The sequence below is a fragment of the Colletotrichum lupini genome, chromosome 6 (assembly GCF_023278565.1).
Source record: "Colletotrichum lupini chromosome 6, complete sequence".
NCBI classification, from domain to species: domain Eukaryota; kingdom Fungi; phylum Ascomycota; class Sordariomycetes; order Glomerellales; family Glomerellaceae; genus Colletotrichum; species Colletotrichum lupini.
Window position 1 is genome coordinate 4,487,989 of NC_064679.1, and position 19,110 is coordinate 4,507,098.

General features: G+C 50.9%; 6 protein-coding genes across 6 annotated transcripts; 4 read left to right on the top strand and 2 right to left on the bottom strand.

The window, feature by feature from the left end:
- Positions 1-288: 288 nt before the first annotated feature.
- CLUP02_12807 (uncharacterized protein) lies at positions 289-1,881 on the top strand (the record flags this gene model as incomplete). Its single annotated transcript, XM_049291767.1, has 1 exon — positions 289-1,881. The coding sequence occupies one exon, from the start codon at positions 289-291 to the stop codon at positions 1,879-1,881; it is 1,593 nt and encodes a 530-aa protein (XP_049148913.1).
- An 803-nt stretch (positions 1,882-2,684) lies between these two features.
- Positions 2,685-9,965, top strand: CLUP02_12808 (amino acid permease; the record flags this gene model as incomplete). The annotated part of the gene is made up of 17 exons (XM_049291768.1): positions 2,685-2,925; positions 2,983-3,483; positions 3,539-3,758; positions 3,823-3,960; positions 4,107-4,654; positions 4,728-6,351; positions 6,447-6,475; positions 6,911-7,083; positions 7,156-7,319; positions 7,386-7,718; positions 7,769-7,939; positions 8,008-8,252; positions 8,308-9,006; positions 9,072-9,331; positions 9,382-9,467; positions 9,524-9,559; positions 9,614-9,965. The coding sequence occupies 17 exons, from the start codon at positions 2,685-2,687 to the stop codon at positions 9,963-9,965; spliced, it is 5,820 nt and encodes a 1,939-aa protein (XP_049148914.1).
- Positions 9,966-10,358: 393 nt separating this feature from the next.
- Positions 10,359-10,690, bottom strand: CLUP02_12809 (uncharacterized protein; the record flags this gene model as incomplete). Its single annotated transcript, XM_049291769.1, has 2 exons — positions 10,359-10,486; positions 10,543-10,690. The coding sequence occupies 2 exons, from the start codon at positions 10,688-10,690 to the stop codon at positions 10,359-10,361; spliced, it is 276 nt and encodes a 91-aa protein (XP_049148915.1).
- Positions 10,691-12,423: 1,733 nt separating this feature from the next.
- On the top strand, positions 12,424-13,514 carry CLUP02_12810 (uncharacterized protein; the record flags this gene model as incomplete). The annotated part of the gene is made up of 2 exons (XM_049291770.1): positions 12,424-13,044; positions 13,440-13,514. 2 exons carry the CDS (start codon positions 12,424-12,426, stop codon positions 13,512-13,514), a joined length of 696 nt encoding a protein of 231 aa, XP_049148916.1.
- A 493-nt stretch (positions 13,515-14,007) lies between these two features.
- On the bottom strand, positions 14,008-15,765 carry CLUP02_12811 (uncharacterized protein; the record flags this gene model as incomplete). The annotated part of the gene is made up of 3 exons (XM_049291771.1): positions 14,008-15,375; positions 15,604-15,686; positions 15,741-15,765. The coding sequence occupies 3 exons, from the start codon at positions 15,763-15,765 to the stop codon at positions 14,008-14,010; spliced, it is 1,476 nt and encodes a 491-aa protein (XP_049148917.1).
- A 1,833-nt stretch (positions 15,766-17,598) lies between these two features.
- Positions 17,599-18,120, top strand: CLUP02_12812 (uncharacterized protein; the record flags this gene model as incomplete). The annotated part of the gene is made up of 3 exons (XM_049291772.1): positions 17,599-17,611; positions 17,743-17,832; positions 18,011-18,120. The coding sequence occupies 3 exons, from the start codon at positions 17,599-17,601 to the stop codon at positions 18,118-18,120; spliced, it is 213 nt and encodes a 70-aa protein (XP_049148918.1).
- Between the last annotated feature and the right edge of the window lie 990 nt (positions 18,121-19,110).

The following is a 19,110-nucleotide window of genomic DNA, read 5'->3' on the forward strand; positions in this document are numbered from 1 at the left end:
CGATCTTCTACCTTGAGCTCATTCTTGAGCAGCAGCGGAACTTCTCTGAGTTCTGCCACATCAAAAATCAGGTATCTATTCCGACGTCGACATTCAGATACTGGGATTCCAAGGCCATCGCCACTTTCACGGCAGTCGGAAAAGCGGAACTCCGTCCCAGGTCTATCGCCCACCTTCCCCAGGCCCATTACGGAAGAGAGCCGCCAAGAAATCGTGACTCCTCAAGATCAAGGGGTAATCATAAGATCCATCGTACCGAAACAGGAAGCATCGAGGCCCGCTGGAGTCATGGCGCAACAGCCTGTCGACCTCAAAGCAGTACGTGAGCATCTTAACGCACTGGAGTCTACATCAAAAGCCTTCGTAGACATCTGGGATTCGAAAGTGTCGCCGAACTTCGATCAAGATCTAAGAGATATTGTCGGATATGATTGCGGCTACGTACTCGGGAACCACCCTGGAAAGGGAAACGGCACCAGAGTTGTCGAGGTTATGACGCCCAAGGAGCTTCCTGGAGACACCAGTAACAAGATCCGGAGCAAGATCTTGTTGTATTTTGCGGAATCCAAAGAGCTTCATGGCACAATCACGGTCGAGTTTTGCATCGGGCATGTCGGGGGTGCTGCAGGCGCACTCGCTTCGAGTCAGGACGCAGATAACGAGCTGAAGAAGCCTCGAAACTGTCGCAAGCACAGCGAGAGACTGCTTGGGGATTCTGTCAGCTTTGAAGAGAGCGATTGCGCCGCAACCCTTGGACCAGCTATCAGACTCGGCGGCTGTAATGGCTGGATTGTCAACTGGCATATGTTCCATGGTATTGAGAATTGCAAAGAGCTGGATAATCCGTACCCGGTGCCGCGCTACGGTTTGTTCCACCCAGCCTACATTGATTGCAACGAGGACGAGGGACCACTACAGATTGGGGAGCTTCAGGCTTACTCAGGACGGATGTACAGAACAACTCGTCCATCGAGATCTCTAAGCCATTTTGCGCCAAGTGTTCAGGGAGAATGCAAGCCAACTACGCAAGTAGTTACGGATTGGGCCTTTTGCAAAGCCGAGAAAAATGAAGTTCAGAACTGTCTTCGATATGCACCATCGGGTATCGAGGTTGATGATCGTTCGGACCCAATCCCAGGAGCCTTTGTGCAACGCCCCCAACTGCAGATTGTCCAGACAACTGGCCGAAGTAGTGGATTTCGATATGCTGTGGTATGCGAGACACCTGCCAAAGTCCGCCAATACCCACATATGCCTACCCGGGAATGGTGTTTGATGAACCTTGGAGATCTCATGCTGGTCGAAGACTGGAATTCCGAGGGTCCCGGTGTGTGCGGTGACTCGGGTGCGGCCGTAGTGCATGATGAGACGGGAGAACTCATCGGCCAAATATGGGGTCGAAATGTTTACGAAGGTCACCGGCAAACTCCCAGGGTGACATACTTCACACATCACTGGGACATTTTCGACGATATCAGTGAGAGATATCCCACTTTGGAGGGCCCCTCCCTCATCCTCAAGCCGATGTGCCATCCCTCGACTAGAGCGAATGTAGGAGATGGAGCTCCCGACCCTTCAAATATGGAGGCCGACGAGAGGACTTTGAATCCATCGCGACCGCGGAGCCGGGCATGTTCGTCCTCGGGTGGTGCCGATGGAGTAGTTGAATCCTTCTCTCAGTCAACTCTAGCACAGAGTGTGACTAATTCGATAGGATCTGGTGAAGGCAAGGCAAAGGAGACCTATGTTGGAAAGGCTTTGGAGGGCGAAATGGGATGCGGACAACGAGACTCTCATTCCCGTACTGCTGCTAGAACCTCGGCGGATGATGACACCGATGTACTGGTAATGCGACGGAGCTCGGCGATGGTGACAGCTTAAACCTCTTTTCTTTTTCTTCTTGAAGCTTTTTAGATCGCAAGCGTCGTTTTTTTCGAGATTTACAAAGCTTCGTATCCTTGCATACTCAAGTCAGCTAACCGATGCCATGCATCAAGGCCCAACTTAAATCCATTGATGCTGTGTCAATACCTTTTATTAATTCGAAGCGCGCTCAAGAATGTCTTTTGTGGTGTGATTCCTATCTCATCGGACCCGGCGAACTCAACTGTTAACTCCCCGACTCTCCGACCCGGAGTGGAGCGCACGGCGTTGCCGGAGGAAGCTTTCGCCTAAGAGCGATGTTATCGGGAATTTCGGGTGCGGGTTCTCATGCAAAGCTGAGTCGTTGTAGAAATTGCGCTGGCTGACTCGAAATACCCTGTAATTGATGTCTTAAGGCACCCTAGAACCTAACCCGGCCTGGATGGAGGAAGACGCATTCGATATTGCGGCCTCTCAAACTGCTGTTTGAGTACTTCGCTCCACCATTCGAGCTCCAGCGTATTGAGTAACGCATAGAGCATCTCCATCGGTGATCTGAAAGACCTCGTGTACGAAAATCTGAAAGGGCGACGAACGACAAGTGGAGGAGGGATCATCCGCGAAGCCGTAATTTAAGCTCGGTGCCCCCCTTATACGAAGGCAGTACCGAAATTGCAGCATGCGCTAAGAGGGGTTAAACCGAGTAATACGAGAGGATGACCATGGTATTTTGGATACTTGTAGGTTGAAAACCGCAACATAATTGTCAAGTTGAATCCTTTGCTTCGTACACCGATTCGATACTCTAGCAACTCGCCATCATGAAGGGTTTCACCAAGAGCGCCGGATATCTTGCGTTATTAGCAGCGCTGGTCAGCGAGACCATCGCTCTGCCAGTTCAAGATGCGCCGCTAAGAATCGAGTGGCGATCCCTGTCAAGCGCCGCAAAAGCAGACTACATCAGCGCAGTAAAGTGCTTAGATGGGTTGCCGTCAAAGATCGGTCTCAAATCGTCGCGATACAACGACTTCCCCTATGTCCATGCTCAGCTCAACAACGAAAGTGCGTCCTTTCTTTCCAGGCGTCAACATTTGGCATCATGCTAATCAACGATCGCAGTTCATTTTGTCGCTCAATTCCTCCCCTGGCATCGGTACTTTGTACACATCTATGAGACAGCCTTGAGAGATGAGTGCAGGTACACAGGCCCAATGACCTACTGGGACTGGACCCTTGACTCTGAAGACATGTCTAAGAGCCCCGTTTTCTCCAACGACACCACCATCGGATTCGGAGGAAACGGCCTGAATGGCGGTTTAGTCTCACCAACGCGACCGAACCCGTTGACCATGTGCATAATTGACGGGGCTTTCGCCAACTTTACCGTATCTTACTACACAACGACAGCGCTCTCTCATTGTCTGAATCGCGGTTTCAATGACGGTATTGGGGTGAATGCCGGTCCTTACGAAGGCGGCTTGTACTCGCCCGAGAAGATCTCAGGAATCATCAAAACCTCTAGCAACTTTTCTACATTCGCGACTACTTTGGAAAACGGGCCCCACGGTGCGATTCACTCAGCCGTTGGAGGAGACCTGTTCCCTTCGACATCTCCAAACGGTAAGCCCTCACCACCTACGTTATTCGAGCACCTGAAGACTAACAGAAAGTACAGATCCCTTGTTCTTCCTCCATCATGTGCAGATCGACAGACTTTGGTGGCTTTGGCAGCAGGCTGATCTCACAAATCGGATGCTGGACTTTTCGGGACGAAGGAACCTGCCCTCGGGGGAAGCTGATACCCGGCCAGCGTCTCTGAACGACACGCTGCCAACGCTTGGCTTGGCGGCCGATATCCCCATTCAACAAGTCATGTCAACAACGACAGACTTGCTGTATTATAAGTATTAGTGTAAACATTTCAAGAACTACTTTGGGGACAGCTGTTCGAACTGAAAGCATCCCGCCTCTTAGTGCTCACGGCGCTTCACTTTCAGCTGCTGTTGGAGGGCTCCTGCAGGAATCGCCGCTAATCCATGCAACCACAGGGGCCCATTCCTTGAAGGAAATGGAAGAAGATAAACCTACGACATGCCTGTGAATTCCCACCTGATGTTCCTTCGAATCATCCTAAGGACATGATTCGCCTGATGTCTTTTGCGCCCCCATCTAGCCCTTGAAGCCACCCAATGGCGAGGGGTATGCAACGTGGCAGCCTAGGGGTGCAAACAATCTTTAACAAGAAAACAGTTCGCATGTTATCAACTCGCTCAAGCGATAAAGCTGAACCATAGACCGCAGCCGTTTGACAATTTTCGCCATAGGTCTTCGCCAGGGACGTTAATATCAGAAGCAACTTTGCAAAGCTGCAAAGCTCAGGACGTCAAGATGATCTGCTCTTGTTGTCGCCACGTTCTTGAGCTCAGGAAGGACTACGCGCTGATCAGTAACGAGCGAGACGGCGCGGATCCCCCCATACCACATCACCGCGATAGCACAAGTCTGACGGCCTCTGTGGACGCTGGATGTTATATTTGCAATCGACTTTGGGCCGCTCTGGATATCGAAGAGCGATGCAAGGTCAGGCAATCAAATGGTGAACCGACGAAACGAAAGACTCCAGCAACCGAGTCACCTCTCACTTCGGTGTTTTGGGAAGACGGAGCAGCACTCGCATATCCCCGCGCCTTTTTACTACAACTCACTTTTGACCGAGGCAAAGTTGTGGATCTAGAGAGAAATCCAAAGAAAGGGTTTTTCCGCGCAACTGTTTTGCTTCTTCCACAAGAATGTATGTTTACCTGCTGCGAAATAACACCTCTTGACTTCAATTATGCGTCCTCGGATGTTGATCTTAGACATAGCCTACGCGTCTCAATACCAAATCAAATCCCACTCCCGTAGTACAAGATCCGAAGGAACCTTTCGTGTCGCACAGAGATGGATTACGGAATGTCTAGCTGAACACCCACAATGCGGTGCCAAACCAAATGCATCTACCACTACGCAGTGGTACCCCAGTCGCCTCCTGGATACAGGACCTCTAGACCAGGAGAGCTCAAGTTGCCGACTCGTCCTACCGAAAATCACCCCTATCCAAGGCTCTTACGCCACACTTAGCCATTGTTGGGGTACGAAGGAGTCTTTCAACCTTACAACAAGCAACTATGCACAACTACAGCAGGAAATCTCATTCGACACCCTCCCTCCCCTGTACCGTGACGCCATGGAAACGAGTCGCCGCCTTAACATTCGGTACCTGTGGATCGACTCCCTGTGTATTATTCAGCACGGTGATGACTTCATTGACTGGAAACAAGAATCAATGCACATGGACAAGATCTACTCGGGGTCCTTTGTCAACATCTCAGCGGCCGATGCCCCAGACGCGAACCACTCCCTCTTTCACGACCGCAATCCCGATGCTCTGTGTTCGCAGGTTGTAGAGCTTCCTGTTGGTTCACAAACTAATCGCTTTCTCTTGATGGACTACAACTTCTGGAGGACAGAAGTTTCCAGCGCGGTCATCAACACAAGAGCCTGGGTGCTCCAAGAGAGACTCCTCTCTCCTAGAGTGCTTTACTTTGGTCAACGGCAGATTCTATGGGAGTGCCATCAAAAAGAAGACGCTGAGATTTATCCGGAAGGCTTACTGATAGACCTATCTCGATTTCCCAGTCGGTTCAAGGGCTTCTGTCACAACCAAATGGGTTGGAGACCCCGGGATCACGGCGATCTGTCAAAGTACCATTACTGGTGCAACATTGTGAATACCTACACTCGAGCTAAGTTGACATTCCCCGGCGATAAGTTGATTGCACTTTCAGCGGTCGCGAAGGCTATGAGAGTGTTACTTAAGGATAGCTATGCTGCAGGGATGTGGCGCCGCTATCTAGAGCGGCAACTGATGTGGTCTGTCGCTGTCGGCGAGGCGCAAGTCAGGCCATCAGTCTACCGGGCCCCAAGCTGGTCTTGGGCGGCGGTAGATGGACACATTACTCCGGGTATCATGGACGTCGAAGCAGTGGAAATGTTGATCGAGGTACAGGATCTACATCTCGACTATGTTACAAGCGATACAACAGGCCTGATCAGCGGTGGGTGGCTACAGCTCTGGGGGTGCCTCAAGAAACTTGAGCTTCTGCCCGATGCCTTGTTCAGCAGTCATAGCAACAACTACGAGTTTTTGATGATGATTGTTAATGGCGTTTCGGTCAGTGTCCGCGCTGATTCAGTCATGAAAGAATATCAACCACACGTTTATCTCGATGACAACCAGCAGTGGGTCAGCACACAGAACCATCAACCGGAACTATTCTGTATGCCAGCCAGAACAAGACCAGGCAATGACGGAAGCATCTACATGCTATTGCTGCAGCTTAAAAATGGAAAAGACGGCACCTTTCGTCGCATTGGAATCGCCCGCGGTTGGGGCAAGGAGTTGAGGGAGAGCTTGCTAGCAAGCAATGCGGAAGAGAGTACCTTACCGTGCGTAAAGTATGAGGGAGGTCGACACCTAGTTCGGATCGTTTAGTTGGGCGGGGCCATCATAACGACTAGACGCTGTGCACAAGACGAAACAGTCAGAGCCAAAGACCATACGAAGGGCATCGTGGGTATCTGCAGATAGAGGATGTAGGGAAGAAGTAGATCACCATTCCGAGCGATACAACATAAGACAGTGCATGTGTCACTCCAACTTCCAGTAGTTGACTAGATAGAATGTTACCTTAGTGTATGTTGTCTAAGGCGAGCGGGTGACTCGAGTTGCCTGAAGTCGAGATAAAGTCTACCCACTGAGATACAGTCATCCTAAGTACTCTACTCAAGTGCTTGAAGTACGCAACGAAGTCTGCCCGAATTCACAGGCTGAGAGAGAAGAGGTCACAACTGACGTAGCAAGCACGCACGACAGAATGCATGATTGCTACTCAATTCGATTGTCGAGTACTCCGTATAAGGCACTCATTTAGAGTTGATATAAGCTGGGACGGACGCTGCACATCAGCGGGTATTTGAGGTTTTAGCGCACAAAACAAAAAGACAGCCCATCGGCACGTCTCGGTCCAACAACTGTCGCCATCCCACCCCAGCGAGCACGACATCAACAAAATCCCTTTGGCTTTCCTCTTTCTCACCACCGGTTCACTTGGCACTGCAACAGCGCCGCACCGCAGGGCAAACGACCAGCCCCCCTCGATTGACTCCACTGCTGTCTTAGTTGGGGCCCCCAGGCTCTCACCTAACTTTAGAGGACTGCCAAGCAACTTGCAATGAGGGCCGTGTTCAAAGGCCCCAAACGACCTTCCAGAACTGGAAAGCCTTCGGACTGAAGTCAGTGAACCTCTGGCTGCTTTCGCCGCTGCCCAGACAGCCCAGCCTGCTGACGCTCTCTTGGCGGCGATGCTCATCTCACTTGACCTGGCCACTCCAAGACAGGTACGCATTCTCAAGGCGTAGGACAGCACTGATAACTGGCTGAAGTTATCCTCGCGAGCTTGCCGGCATTTATGACGATTCAGCCTCAAGAGGCAGCTCAAGGAGCTTGAGAAGCTATACCGACCGTCAACTCGTATTATGAGTGTCAGCCACGGCGGCACATACCCCCGAGACCACACCCATGCTCGATTCCTTCTGGAAGCACGCAAAGTTTTTAAAATTTGGCTGGTTGGACTGGAGCAATGGATGTTGGCTCATGAGGCTATTTTGTGGTTTCCGCAAGATCTGGTTCGTCAGAGCTACGGTGACCCCCCGGGATTCATCAAATATTCGAACCTCGATAGGTCGCCTTCATTGATCTCGAGTGTTCTTTCTCGCCCGTTTACTCCTTGGTGTCCCGCCGTGCCGCCCTCGTGGTACCAGGCAGCGAGTCGGTTCGCAGGTCGAACCTTGCGTGACGTTACAGTGCCATGACGTGCGGGGACCTCTGCAAAGCCTGGGATGATCACTTTCACCGTTTGTCTTGGGTTGCGACGCAGCAACGCAGCATTGCAGCCGTTAGCTGTCCGCAGGGCAGGGACACATATATAGCACCCGTCGGCCTCTCGAAGAACCACCCGCTTGCCGATCCGCTTGTGTTAGCTTGGAGCTCTACACATTCTTTCATTGGAACTCCTACCGGCAGTGCTTGCCAGCACGTGAAAGCCGTATACATCACAAGAACTCGAGCTCGGCCGAATCTCACTTCCCGCGCCGACAGCAAGCTATGAGTTCACCACTCAAATACGATCATCATGTCGGGGAAGACAGGCACGTCGTACGGGACGATGCTTCGGCGGAAGAAGTAGGAGTGGTCAAACAGCAGGAAGTCTACGCCTTCGATGAATCGCGCAAGATTGGTGTTACCGGCGCGGTCTTCCTCATTCTAAATAAGATGATCGGTACCGGTAGTAAGTAACAGACGGTCGATCACGATGAGGATAACACTCACACCCCGTTTCTCAGTCTTCTCTACTCCCTCCGGTATCTTCCAGTCAACTGGCTCCGTCGGCGTCGCTCTCATGCTATGGGTCATCGGTGGTGTCCTGACCTTCTGCGGTATGAGCGTCTTCCTCGAATTCGGCCTCGCCATCCCTCGATCCGGCGGCGAAAAGAATTACCTCGAGCGCGCCTACAAGCACCCCAAATACCTAGCGACCTGCGTGCTCGCTTCGCAGATGATTCTTCTCGGCTTCTCGTCCGGAAACTCCCTTGCCTTCGGCCGATACATCTTATTCGCATCGGGATCCGAGTCCCCGGATGGTTGGACCGCCCGCGGCATTGGTATCGCCGGCGCCACCTTCGCCGTCGGCATCCACGCTATTACACCTAAATGGGGTATTCGTCTATTCAATGTCTTGGGCGTCTTCAAGGTCATTGTCTTACTCTTCATCGTCTTCTCCGGGTTCGCCGCTTTGGCTGGCCGACGTCGCGTGCCAAACCCCCACAATTTTGACAATGCTTTCCGAATCGAAGAGGGAGAGGGCTACGGTAACGGTGGTGTCTATGGATACGCGACAGCTCTGCTTCGCATCATTTACAGTTACAAGGGCTGGGAGAATGCCAACTACGTTGTGGGCGAGTTGAAGAACCCGCGCAAGACTCTGGCTATTGCTGCACCTCTGGCCATCGGCGGCGTGACAATTCTCTACGTCCTTGCAAATGGTGGGTTCACTTCACTATTCAAAATCGGGGGGTTTGTTTGCTCGTCGACTAACCGTGGTTTCTAGTTGCGTATTTTGCTGCCATCCCCAAGACCGAGCTCGCCACGTCCGAAGTCATTGTTGCAGGTGTCTTCTTCCGCAACGTCTTTGGTAACAGTGCCGGTGCCAGAGCTCTTCCAGCGTTCGTCGCCATCAGCAACTTGGGAAATGTGCTTGCCGTCAGTTTCGCCCATGCTCGGCTGAACCAAGAGTTGGCAAAGGAAGGCCTCTTGCCATTCAGCACCTTCTGGGCATCCAACAAGCCATTCAATGCTCCGGCTGCAGCCGTACGTGCCCAGAATCTGCATCACATGTTCTCAAGCTAATACACTACTAGCTTTTCCTCCATTGGATCGTTACTGTCATCGTTCTTGTCGCCCCTCCTGCAGGGCCAGCTTACAACTTCATTACAGATCTTTACACGTATGTCTAGTCCCTCAAGTTGAGTAACAACCAAGTATTTACTGACACATAAACAGATATCCCGGCGCATGGATAAACGCGTTTGTTGGGATGTAAGTTGTCCTGGGAGATTTACTTCATTGAATATCAGCTAACATCACTACCAGTGGTCTCCTTTACCTCCAATGGAACAAGAGAGAGAACTGGACATCACCTTGGCACACCTACTTCCCCATTACCATCCTCTATGTCCTTGCCAACGTGTTCCTCTGTATCGTTCCCTTCATCCCACCCACGGGATCGTGGACTGCAGAGGGTTACCCGTACTACGTCTTCCCAATTGTTGGGGTGGGCGTGCTCCTTCTTGGCGGTGTATACTGGGGTTTCTGGACCAAGATCTTCCCCGCTATTGGTGGCTATAAGGTCGTGGCCGAGAGGACTTATGACGAGGAAGGTCATGAGGTTATTCGATACCGTAAGGTTAGCACAAAGCACGGCCACTCAGGGCCGATCGATTGAAGCCTTCGCCCATAGATAGCTGGAATGGTTGAAGCCGCCATGGTTGAAACTACTGCTCACGTGTTATGTTATCTTTACCAGCATGTACCCACATATGGAACCTCCTAATAACTTGAAACCTTGGTTGGTCGTAATTATGTTGAGGGCGTGTGTTGGAACAGTGTAATCTTGTTGGTTAAGAATGACTGTAGCCATGATCGCTGACTCAAGGGATTCGAAACATGACAACACCGCTTGACATTGGAACTTCGGCTTTAACGGTTTGTTCGAGTTCACATGTATATGTAAAAATTGTAATGATATCAAGTTTAACTTATCAGACAATTGTCTCAAACACTAATCATACAGCTCCTAATCCAAACGCCGCGCACTCCAAATGTCATCGCTTGTGATTTACTCAAGACGCTTATCCTCCAACCCCTCGGTGTCACCGGGCTCGCGATATTCGCCAGTAGGCTTGGCACCCCGGGTACGACCTTCCACGATGTTGCTCTTATCGATAGCCTCCTTATCATCACGCTCTGTAAAATACGTCAGAAATTCATGCTACGTTCAGCGAGGTCGAATTTGGACTTACCTAGCTGAGCATCGGAGTTGGCAGTCTCAGCATCAATAGGGTCCTCGACTTTAGCATCGTCGCCGAGGACACTGATGGGCTCACGGTCACCCTGGCGGGACACGTACTCGTTGTCCTGAACATCTCCGGTGGGGGCTTCGGAAGACATAATGATATTGGGATGTTATGCCAAACTGAGGGTATTGATGCAGGTTGGAAAAGGTTGCCGTCTACTGGGCTTTATAGTTGTAGAGTGTTGTTGTTGTTGTTGTTGATGTTGTTGATGTTGATGAGTTGCGACTTTTCCTCCACATGTTCAGGGCCCTTTCCTCAGTTCATATACAAATCCCTCTTCACTATCAACAATCATAATCGCGATCTAAGCTGCAAACACCATAGTAACGAATGTTGAGATCATTGTCGAGCTCACAGATTGTCTGTAAGTCTATGACGCTGTCATTTACGCGTAGAAACGCGCAGCAAAGGGGCACCGACCTCCCTGGCGCATAACCACCGTGCAGAAATCAATTAAAGTCGACTTGCACGCGACATGGAGCAAAGTGTCCGATGGCCCCCTTAAGCTAACGGCGCCACGTTTGATTGCAGCAAGCATCTCAAAGCGATGGTCTAGCCGCCTGGCGCGCGTTGACAGATCTGCCTTAGTCTCATGGAATGATGGAGCCTATGGCAACGAGCGCCAGCCGCCTCAATAAGGTGCTCTTAGCATGGGAGTGTGGCCAAATAAGACTACTAGGTATCCGTACGGGTACCGGTAGTCACCTTCGCTTCAGCCTCGTTCCCGGGTCTTGAACCCCATCGATCGTCCCTGATCGATCGCATGAAACCCGATTGGACAATGGACGAAAGTCATGATGTTTTTGGATTCGGTGGAAGCCCAGCCCCCGACTTTATTTTCGGTGAATGCGGGGGCCGCACCGGTATAGCTGATATCGCACTATCACTCTTCAACATCTTGAGCTCTCGAACTCGTGTTCAGCTAGGGAATTAATCCATAGAACACGTAAGAGAGACATGCCAGAGTTTTTGAAATGATTTTAGGTTAAAAAAGACTCATCTATGGCTATGGAGAGTTGACTACCGGCTTTACCCAAAGATCTGGTCATAGAGGATAACCATAGACCAATCTACTCACCGAGATCCTCAAGGCCTAGAACCAACTGAAGACTTCACCGAAATAAACTCCCTGCGCACGATCGGTCTGACATCATGTCGTGTTTCGCTCAAGTGGGCAACAGAAACGGGTGCGCGGGCCGCATCATATTGACGTCTCCCGTCGCCCCAACACACCTCAGCTGCGCACCGAAACAGTAATGATCCTCGGGCGTCTCAAACTCTTACATCACCCCCCTTACCAAAAAGCAACCGGGAAACTCTGGGGCGAGCCTTGAAAGCAAGATTCAGCCTGCCGAGTCGGGTACCAAGTGCCAGTGGAACGAGTGCCCAGTGATACAAGGTTCCCCCGGTGTTGTGAGTTACAGTGTTCAAGAGCAAGCAAATTTGCTATCTCATAATCAGATAACTCCCCACTGACAATGCTGCCTTCACTTCCGTGCTTTGATTTCTTCCTTATTCACACAAAACATTTAGATGATCCACGACCATAATACCAAGAATTCCGACGTTCCACAACCGTCTTGTTCTTCCCCATCCTGGCTCTTTCAGCGCTTCTATCGATCTGATCGTGCATTTCCGGCCCCCGGGCGCAATAAAGTCAACTCGTCACTATCCAGACTAAAGAGGGACCAAAGCGAGCGGCTTCATCGGTAGCCTGCGTCTCCGCAACGCCTCCGCGTCCCGAGCCTTTCCCATTCCGGCCCTTGTCAAACGAAGTCCAGGCACATCCCACGTGCTGATCGTGATCCGTATCAGATTCCGCCCGTCATGCCACGCCAGGAACGTCACCACAAAGAGCGCGTTGTCTACGACGACGACCCATACTATGACGACTATGAGCGCCCAAGGGCCTCGCGCCGCGTTTCTCGTAGTGCACATGAGTACGAGGCCAGCGGTGGTCACCGGCGCAGCACTCGCCGCCACGATTCCTATAGCCCCGTCGGCCCTGCCCGCGCCCGTTCGGAGAGCTATGGTCGGCCTCCTGCCCGAAGGCACGATACATACGCTGAGTACTCCGACAGTGGAGATGATAGGCCTCGTCGACGAGGCCATGGGCAGAGCAGCAGCAGTCGTCGGAAGGATAGCAAGACTTCTCGGTCATCGAGAGGACCAGAACGCAACGATTCTGACAAGGCTGCAATCATACAGGCTGCCGCTACCGCCGCCGTCGTGGCGGGCGCAAGTGAGGCATGGAGGATGAGGAAGGAAAAGACGTCCTGGTCTCAGAAGGGAACGAGGATGGCAACGGCTGCGGCTGGTGCTGCTGCCATCGCGGCTTTCAATAACAATAGCAATGGGCAGCACGGCTCGAAAGACGGTGGCGGAAGCAAAAAGGATACTATTCAGGCTACGCTGGGTGGCTTGTTGGTGAACCGACTGGCAAATGGGGTAGGCAAAAAATAACGGGAAAAACATCAGGCGGAACGAAGGCACCGGTGGCAAGCACGATAACAACGAAAAGCCTCCCCATTGCTGCCAGATGAAGGGCTATGAGATTTATGATTATTTAGACGTCTTACGACGGGTCATGGATACCAGGAGTTTTGGGTTTATTTTAATGTTATATTACCCTCCGTGATATGCGATAATTCTTCGTGTTGTCCTATGAAAGAGTTGCATCTCGCTGCCCCCGCAACTTCCCTCGACTTGATCATGAGTTCCACTTGGGTGCTCAAATTGCTAAGGTGTGCGTCCACGATCGGAGTTTTCGTCTTAATTTGAGGCATCGGTGTGAAGTGAACTGTGTTCAAGGATTTGATCACTAGGTCTCACCAATTCGCCAGGATGACGCTGCTCTGAAGATCAAACTCAGGGTCACCGGATACGGGGCCGTCGAGAGTCTATCAGTTGAACGATAAACTCGATTGGTCACACAGGGATGGTGAGGGTAGTATTACTGTCTTTTAGATCACCTGGACAAGGATGAGTATCAGTTTCGGTAGATAAGATCGGGTTATAGAAACAAGCTTTGTTCCAGGAAGCCGAAAGGGTTCAAATGTCCTACGCATTGCTTCTCGATATTATCGCGGGAATGTAGTCTTTAGCAGATGGCCTTAACTAACACAAAGCATAATTCGTACCAAATTCTGAGGGTTGGATTAGCTGAATCTGCGGCTCGGCTAAGTTGGCTCTTCTGATGTTCGAGGCTGTAGTATTACCCACGAGACTGGATATGGGCTCAAGGCCAACGACAAAATTGACCAGCACTGGATTCCGACCCGTCACCACTTACACTGCTCAGGTTGACAAAGAGGCTAAAGATTAAGCAACTAGATCATGAAGGACCCCAAGATGAGCTCTGGGTTACTAAAATTATGAAGGTTCCTCTCGTGAGGTGTTTCACCATGGCTTTCAAGCACATGGAGTCCCAGTCCAGCCCGGAGTGTAACCCGTCATCGACAGCTCACCCGCATTAGATTCAACCTCACCCTTCCATCCCATGTCGACTGATCCGCCCTTAGCGAGAACATAATTAGCCGCCTGGCAGCGGAGCCACCCGTTGATAGCCGGGTGGTTGCACTCGGCGTGATCCATGAGAGCGTTCTTGAGGCTCATGACCTGGTTCAGAATTTTCGAGTGCTCTTGGTGAAGTTCCCGATTGCGAGCCTCGGCGGTATCTTTGGCTGACTCGAGGTCGGCACTCTGCTGCTTCTGCTTCTGCCAATTGCGGGCCGACGCTCGCCTATGACGTTCGCGGCCGAGAGCCGGCGGCTGTGTGGCGGGAATAGTACTATGGCGCCTCTGCAAGACTGGCTTGCCAGGCGCTTGTTGAAATTTCTCGACAACATCGTTGTTCGACTTTCTCTTCTTTTTGGGAGGTGCACGCTCCTCGTCAACTTCTCGTTCGTCCATTCCTTCGCTAGAAGCGAAACTTTGACGACCTGTAGTCTCTCCACTCGCAGGAGATGTAAATCCATAGGATGAATTGATGCTGGTCGGGGATTGTGTAGCAGATGGGAGGGAATAGACCATGGGCATGCGTGGCTGCAACAAACCGGGAGCATTGGAGTAGTCCCAGAAAGTCGAATCCATGCCAGAGTCTAGAGGGAAGTATGGTGTTGTAGGTTGGAGGTTAGTTGAAGTCCACCAGTCGACTGGGCCAAACTCTATGGTGTGCTGAGTATTGCAGAGGTTTCCGTGAAGTGCATTTGAATCCACGGGTATCGCATTTCCGTCCATGCTGTTTGACCGTGGAGTACTAGAGCTCGAGATTGTATCGTTGTAGTAAGTCATATCCGTCGGCGATACCGGTACATCAAATGGATTCGTAGAACACCGCCGTACCATTGAGTCGTAAGATTGTATTCCACCCCATGATGGGGCCTGGTAAGCTACAGATACCTGGTCGTGGACGCTCTCTATGGGTTCGCAAGGTGAAGCGATAGAGTGGTTGAGCTTGATGTCCAGCGAGGTGGTTGGTAGAAGCATCATAAGCGATTTGTCTTTGTCATTGGGGATTTGTTCAAGAGCATCTGAGGGCAAAAGGATGTTGCGACAGTCGATGCTTCCGTGGACCGTATCAAACTGGACGCCGTAGTCCAAACAAGACTGGGGTGGCTTTGGGCTTAGCGATGTAAAGGCCTCCAGAAAAACGCGAGGTTGATTCTCAAGGCCTGCTGGTTCTTGAATTCCGGGTTGAAGCTTGTCCCGCGGTTGAATATCGTAGTTGTAGTGTCCTCCGCAAGAGATATATCTTGAGCAAGGTTGCTCGCCATCACACTGTATTTCAGTCAGACTAAACTCAGGAGTAAACCTGCAAAGTTTGTCCATAAACCTACATTAGCCTTCTGTTGTCGACAAATATCGCAAGCTTCCTTGGTGAAGATTACTGGTTTACTATGGTTTCTGTTCTTCGATGTTAATTTTGGTTGAACGGTGCTGGCCATAGCCTATTTCTACAAGTTAGAGGCGCTAGCGTCAGTCAACGTCTAAGGGGTAATAACTTACAACAGCAATCAGGTTGGTCCTCCCGGCAGAATTCGGTGTACTTGTGATCTCCCAGTCGTTTTGATCGAGTCCGCGCGTGCTCACTGGTTTATCACCACAAAGTTCTGACAGCTTTGCGTCTTGCTATCAACTCTCACATCGCTCGAGACTCATGACGATCATGGGGATCGAGCGAGATCGTTTCTCGTTGTCCGCCGGCTTGGACTTTCCGTGGTTTTATGAGATCCCATGTAGGCGGCGGGTGATAGTTGGCTTGGAGACGCTGCTTGCCTGCTTGAGGATCAGCTCAGGCGGCCGCTTCTTAATATGTGTCACTGCTAGGTATGGGTTCACAGGCTTTCCCCGCAGAGAGTAACAGTCCAGAAGACCCTTGCCCCTAACGCGGATGCAGCCGCAGGTCAACAGCCGTGAAGCGATGCAGTGCGACGCTACTCTTGCTGCTGGTGACTTGCGAGCTGCCTAATGTACATGTAGCGCTCCTCCATTATTGACAGTTGGTATTCAGATGGAGATACAAATTGATCTTGTAGTCTCCCACAGCCAACATGAAGCCTGGCCACATCTCCCTAGACTGACAGTTTGAGCGACAGATCAGCCTCGCCCTATCATGGGCTCGCATTCCAGCGCGCGCCCACCGGCACTTCAAGCCAGCAGTGACAATCTCTAAATGAGGGGGGGAAGCTCTGTTGACTACGGAGACATGTGCCTAGTCTAGGCGGTTTGAGGGAGGGCGTAGCATGTGGGAAACGAAGAAGAAATGGCGAATTTGGGCGAGAATGAAGTCCAATCGGAAAGTCGGGAGAGCGATCTTAGTGCATGTTGCATTTCCAATACGATCGCTACAATTTGCGAGGGCGTAAAGAACAACGGAAGGGTCTAGACCTTCTGCAAAGACCATTCGCAATGGTCTCCAGGCTAGTTCCATCGATTTGAGAGAGCAAGGGACAGGATTGTACTCAGATGTACTGGAGCAATGACAACGCCGCCCAGTGCCATCGTCCCAATATCGAGAAAGAAAGTCTGGCTACATTCTAGACCATTCATGGTTATATCTCCGAGAAAGATCTGCAAGAGCCTTATGTCCGGAATGGTCTCCGGCACTCGTCATTGGGTAATCTTTTCCGGGGTAACAGCGGTGGATGGCAGACGTGCGCGATGAATAGACGGTGATCTTTCTAATTGGAGGGATAGATAAGCAACTCTTTGCCCCCCTCCCTTCCAGCCCCCAGAAACTGCAGGTCTTTCCTTTCGGTCAAGCATTGGTGTCGTACAAAGGGTTGGTAAGTACATGTATACGGTACTGTAGAGTTGCCTTCAGCAGGTAAGATGAGGGGTCAACGTCCCGCTTGCCTGCTGGTACCGGACGCTTTGCTGAGCTTATCAGCATCAGTCCATCAACCAGACATCATCTCTATGAAATATCACAGACTATTTAAGTGCTTCCACTGCTCCCTCAAACCACATGTTATTCTAACCCAAGAGTCCGTAGAGTACAAACATTGGCAGCTGGTCAACGGCATATCGACTTAGTTGAGCCCCTATTACATGCGTGACCAGCCATGTGCTGCAGCTATGATCCTTGCACCAGGATTATCAAGGTTAGGATTCGATGGTTCAAACAGCGTGGTCTCGTCACTCTCAGCTCCCTCGCTCTGAACTCCTGTCTTCCTGGAAAAAGCAGGCGGAAGTTTCCCGGCTGTCCTGAAAATCACTCTCAATCCAAACCAACCACATCAAATTCCTGTTGTCTCAGCCACACTTCCTGCGGACAGTGTTAGCGTAGGTGTGCAATCTTTACCGCTCCTTGGGAACCCCATGGACGCATAACTGAATGGGCTTCGTAGACAACGTGGTCAGCGGTCGGTGGCTGGCTGGAACTTCATCACCTATTCCCCTTGTCACGGTGTCTCACAAGGCTACATGTGGCTGGGACATGGACTGATATAAGCTTCGGTAGGTACATTCGCTAAGCAATGGGCCATCGGCAGTTGAAATATGGAGGTGTTTGGTATGTAGATCCTGGTCACCATAACGGTGATATCTTCTTTTCTCTCGGTGAGGGCCACGCTTAAGCCTGGATCTGTCAAACTGACTTAGCTGGCCAGAGTCAGAACTAAGAATCTTGCCAGCCTTTTCTAGATACTCAACCCACCAAACCTGAGGCCGTGTCTCTGGATGCTACAAACTACCAACCTACAACGAAATCTCCAGAGAGATACGCCAATTGTGGTACGTGGTGAAGCCGAGGGTTCTCGTGTCATCCTGGCTGGTAGGATTGAACGTGCATTGCGCATAGCATCCCGGGAGCTTACTGGGCTACTTCATATCAGCTAACTTGACGCATCGACAGTGATGAATGGATGAAATGATGCAAGCTAGCCACCCGACCTATTGGAATACGGTGTAGGATGCCGACCCTCGGACGGTGTGGTCAGACGCTACATCTGTGAGCATCCCCTCCCCATCATCCTGGCAACGCTCGACATCGAATTTAGGGGTCGGGGTCGCCACCTCTAATAAGCAAACCCCTCTCATGGTCATCTTACCTACAGCTGTCCTTACCCTGACAGCCACCAGCTAGCCATTAAGCCAACACGGTCTCATGTTAGCCCCATTCTTTTTCTTGCTCCAAGATCTACATGTGCCAGGAATGCGAACCGCTCAGCCGGCGCCAGGCCCAGACCGGTCCAAAAATCGTGCTTTCTGTCGCCATGTTCAAGTTCGGAGTCTATGAAACGGCAAGCTAAAGAACGAAATATTGGCCCAAAATTTCAGATGATTACAATTGTGGCAAAAGCAATATGTGTCCACATGAACTTTAGATCAAGATCCTCGGGCATACGAGGTCAACGCGAGATCGGGTTCAAATTTCTTAAGAGCGGTTTATCGAATGAAGTGCTTGAGGGATGGTCACTACACTATTTTATTTATTCTGTACTATCGTTCTTTTGATTCATACAAAGTTCAATCTGAAATCTCCTGAACAACGAGGTGCCGGGGTTTCCATCTTGTGGATGTAGTCTAACAGCACATGCAGGTCTGACTGAAACTCCGGATCTCCAATTAGCAAGACTGACCGATGTCACAAAACCAGGACCCTCAGTGCGTGCAGTACTTACGTCAACTATATATCCCTTTGATAAGGAAGGATTTCACCGTGCTTTCGTTTAAGACTACCAGCAACGATATGTTTGTACCACCAAGTACCCTACTCAAGAGACGACGTAAAAAGCTTTTTCCTTCTAAGCTGTCTGTCTGTACATATTGATTGTCTAATTAGGTTAGCTGAACCCTCTATTATCTAAAGTTAAGATGAGTTCCTTGTATAAATCATGTAGTTGCATCCGAAGCGGCCGCCGAAACGAGCACCATCGGTAGAGAGTGAGGTCAACTCGGACATAACACTCCGGCAAAGACCAAAGCTGCCAGCATAGCATCTCTAAAAAAGTGTCACAAAAAGCGGGCCCACTCAATGTGGGCAGCATTAACCACATCCATATCTCGTGA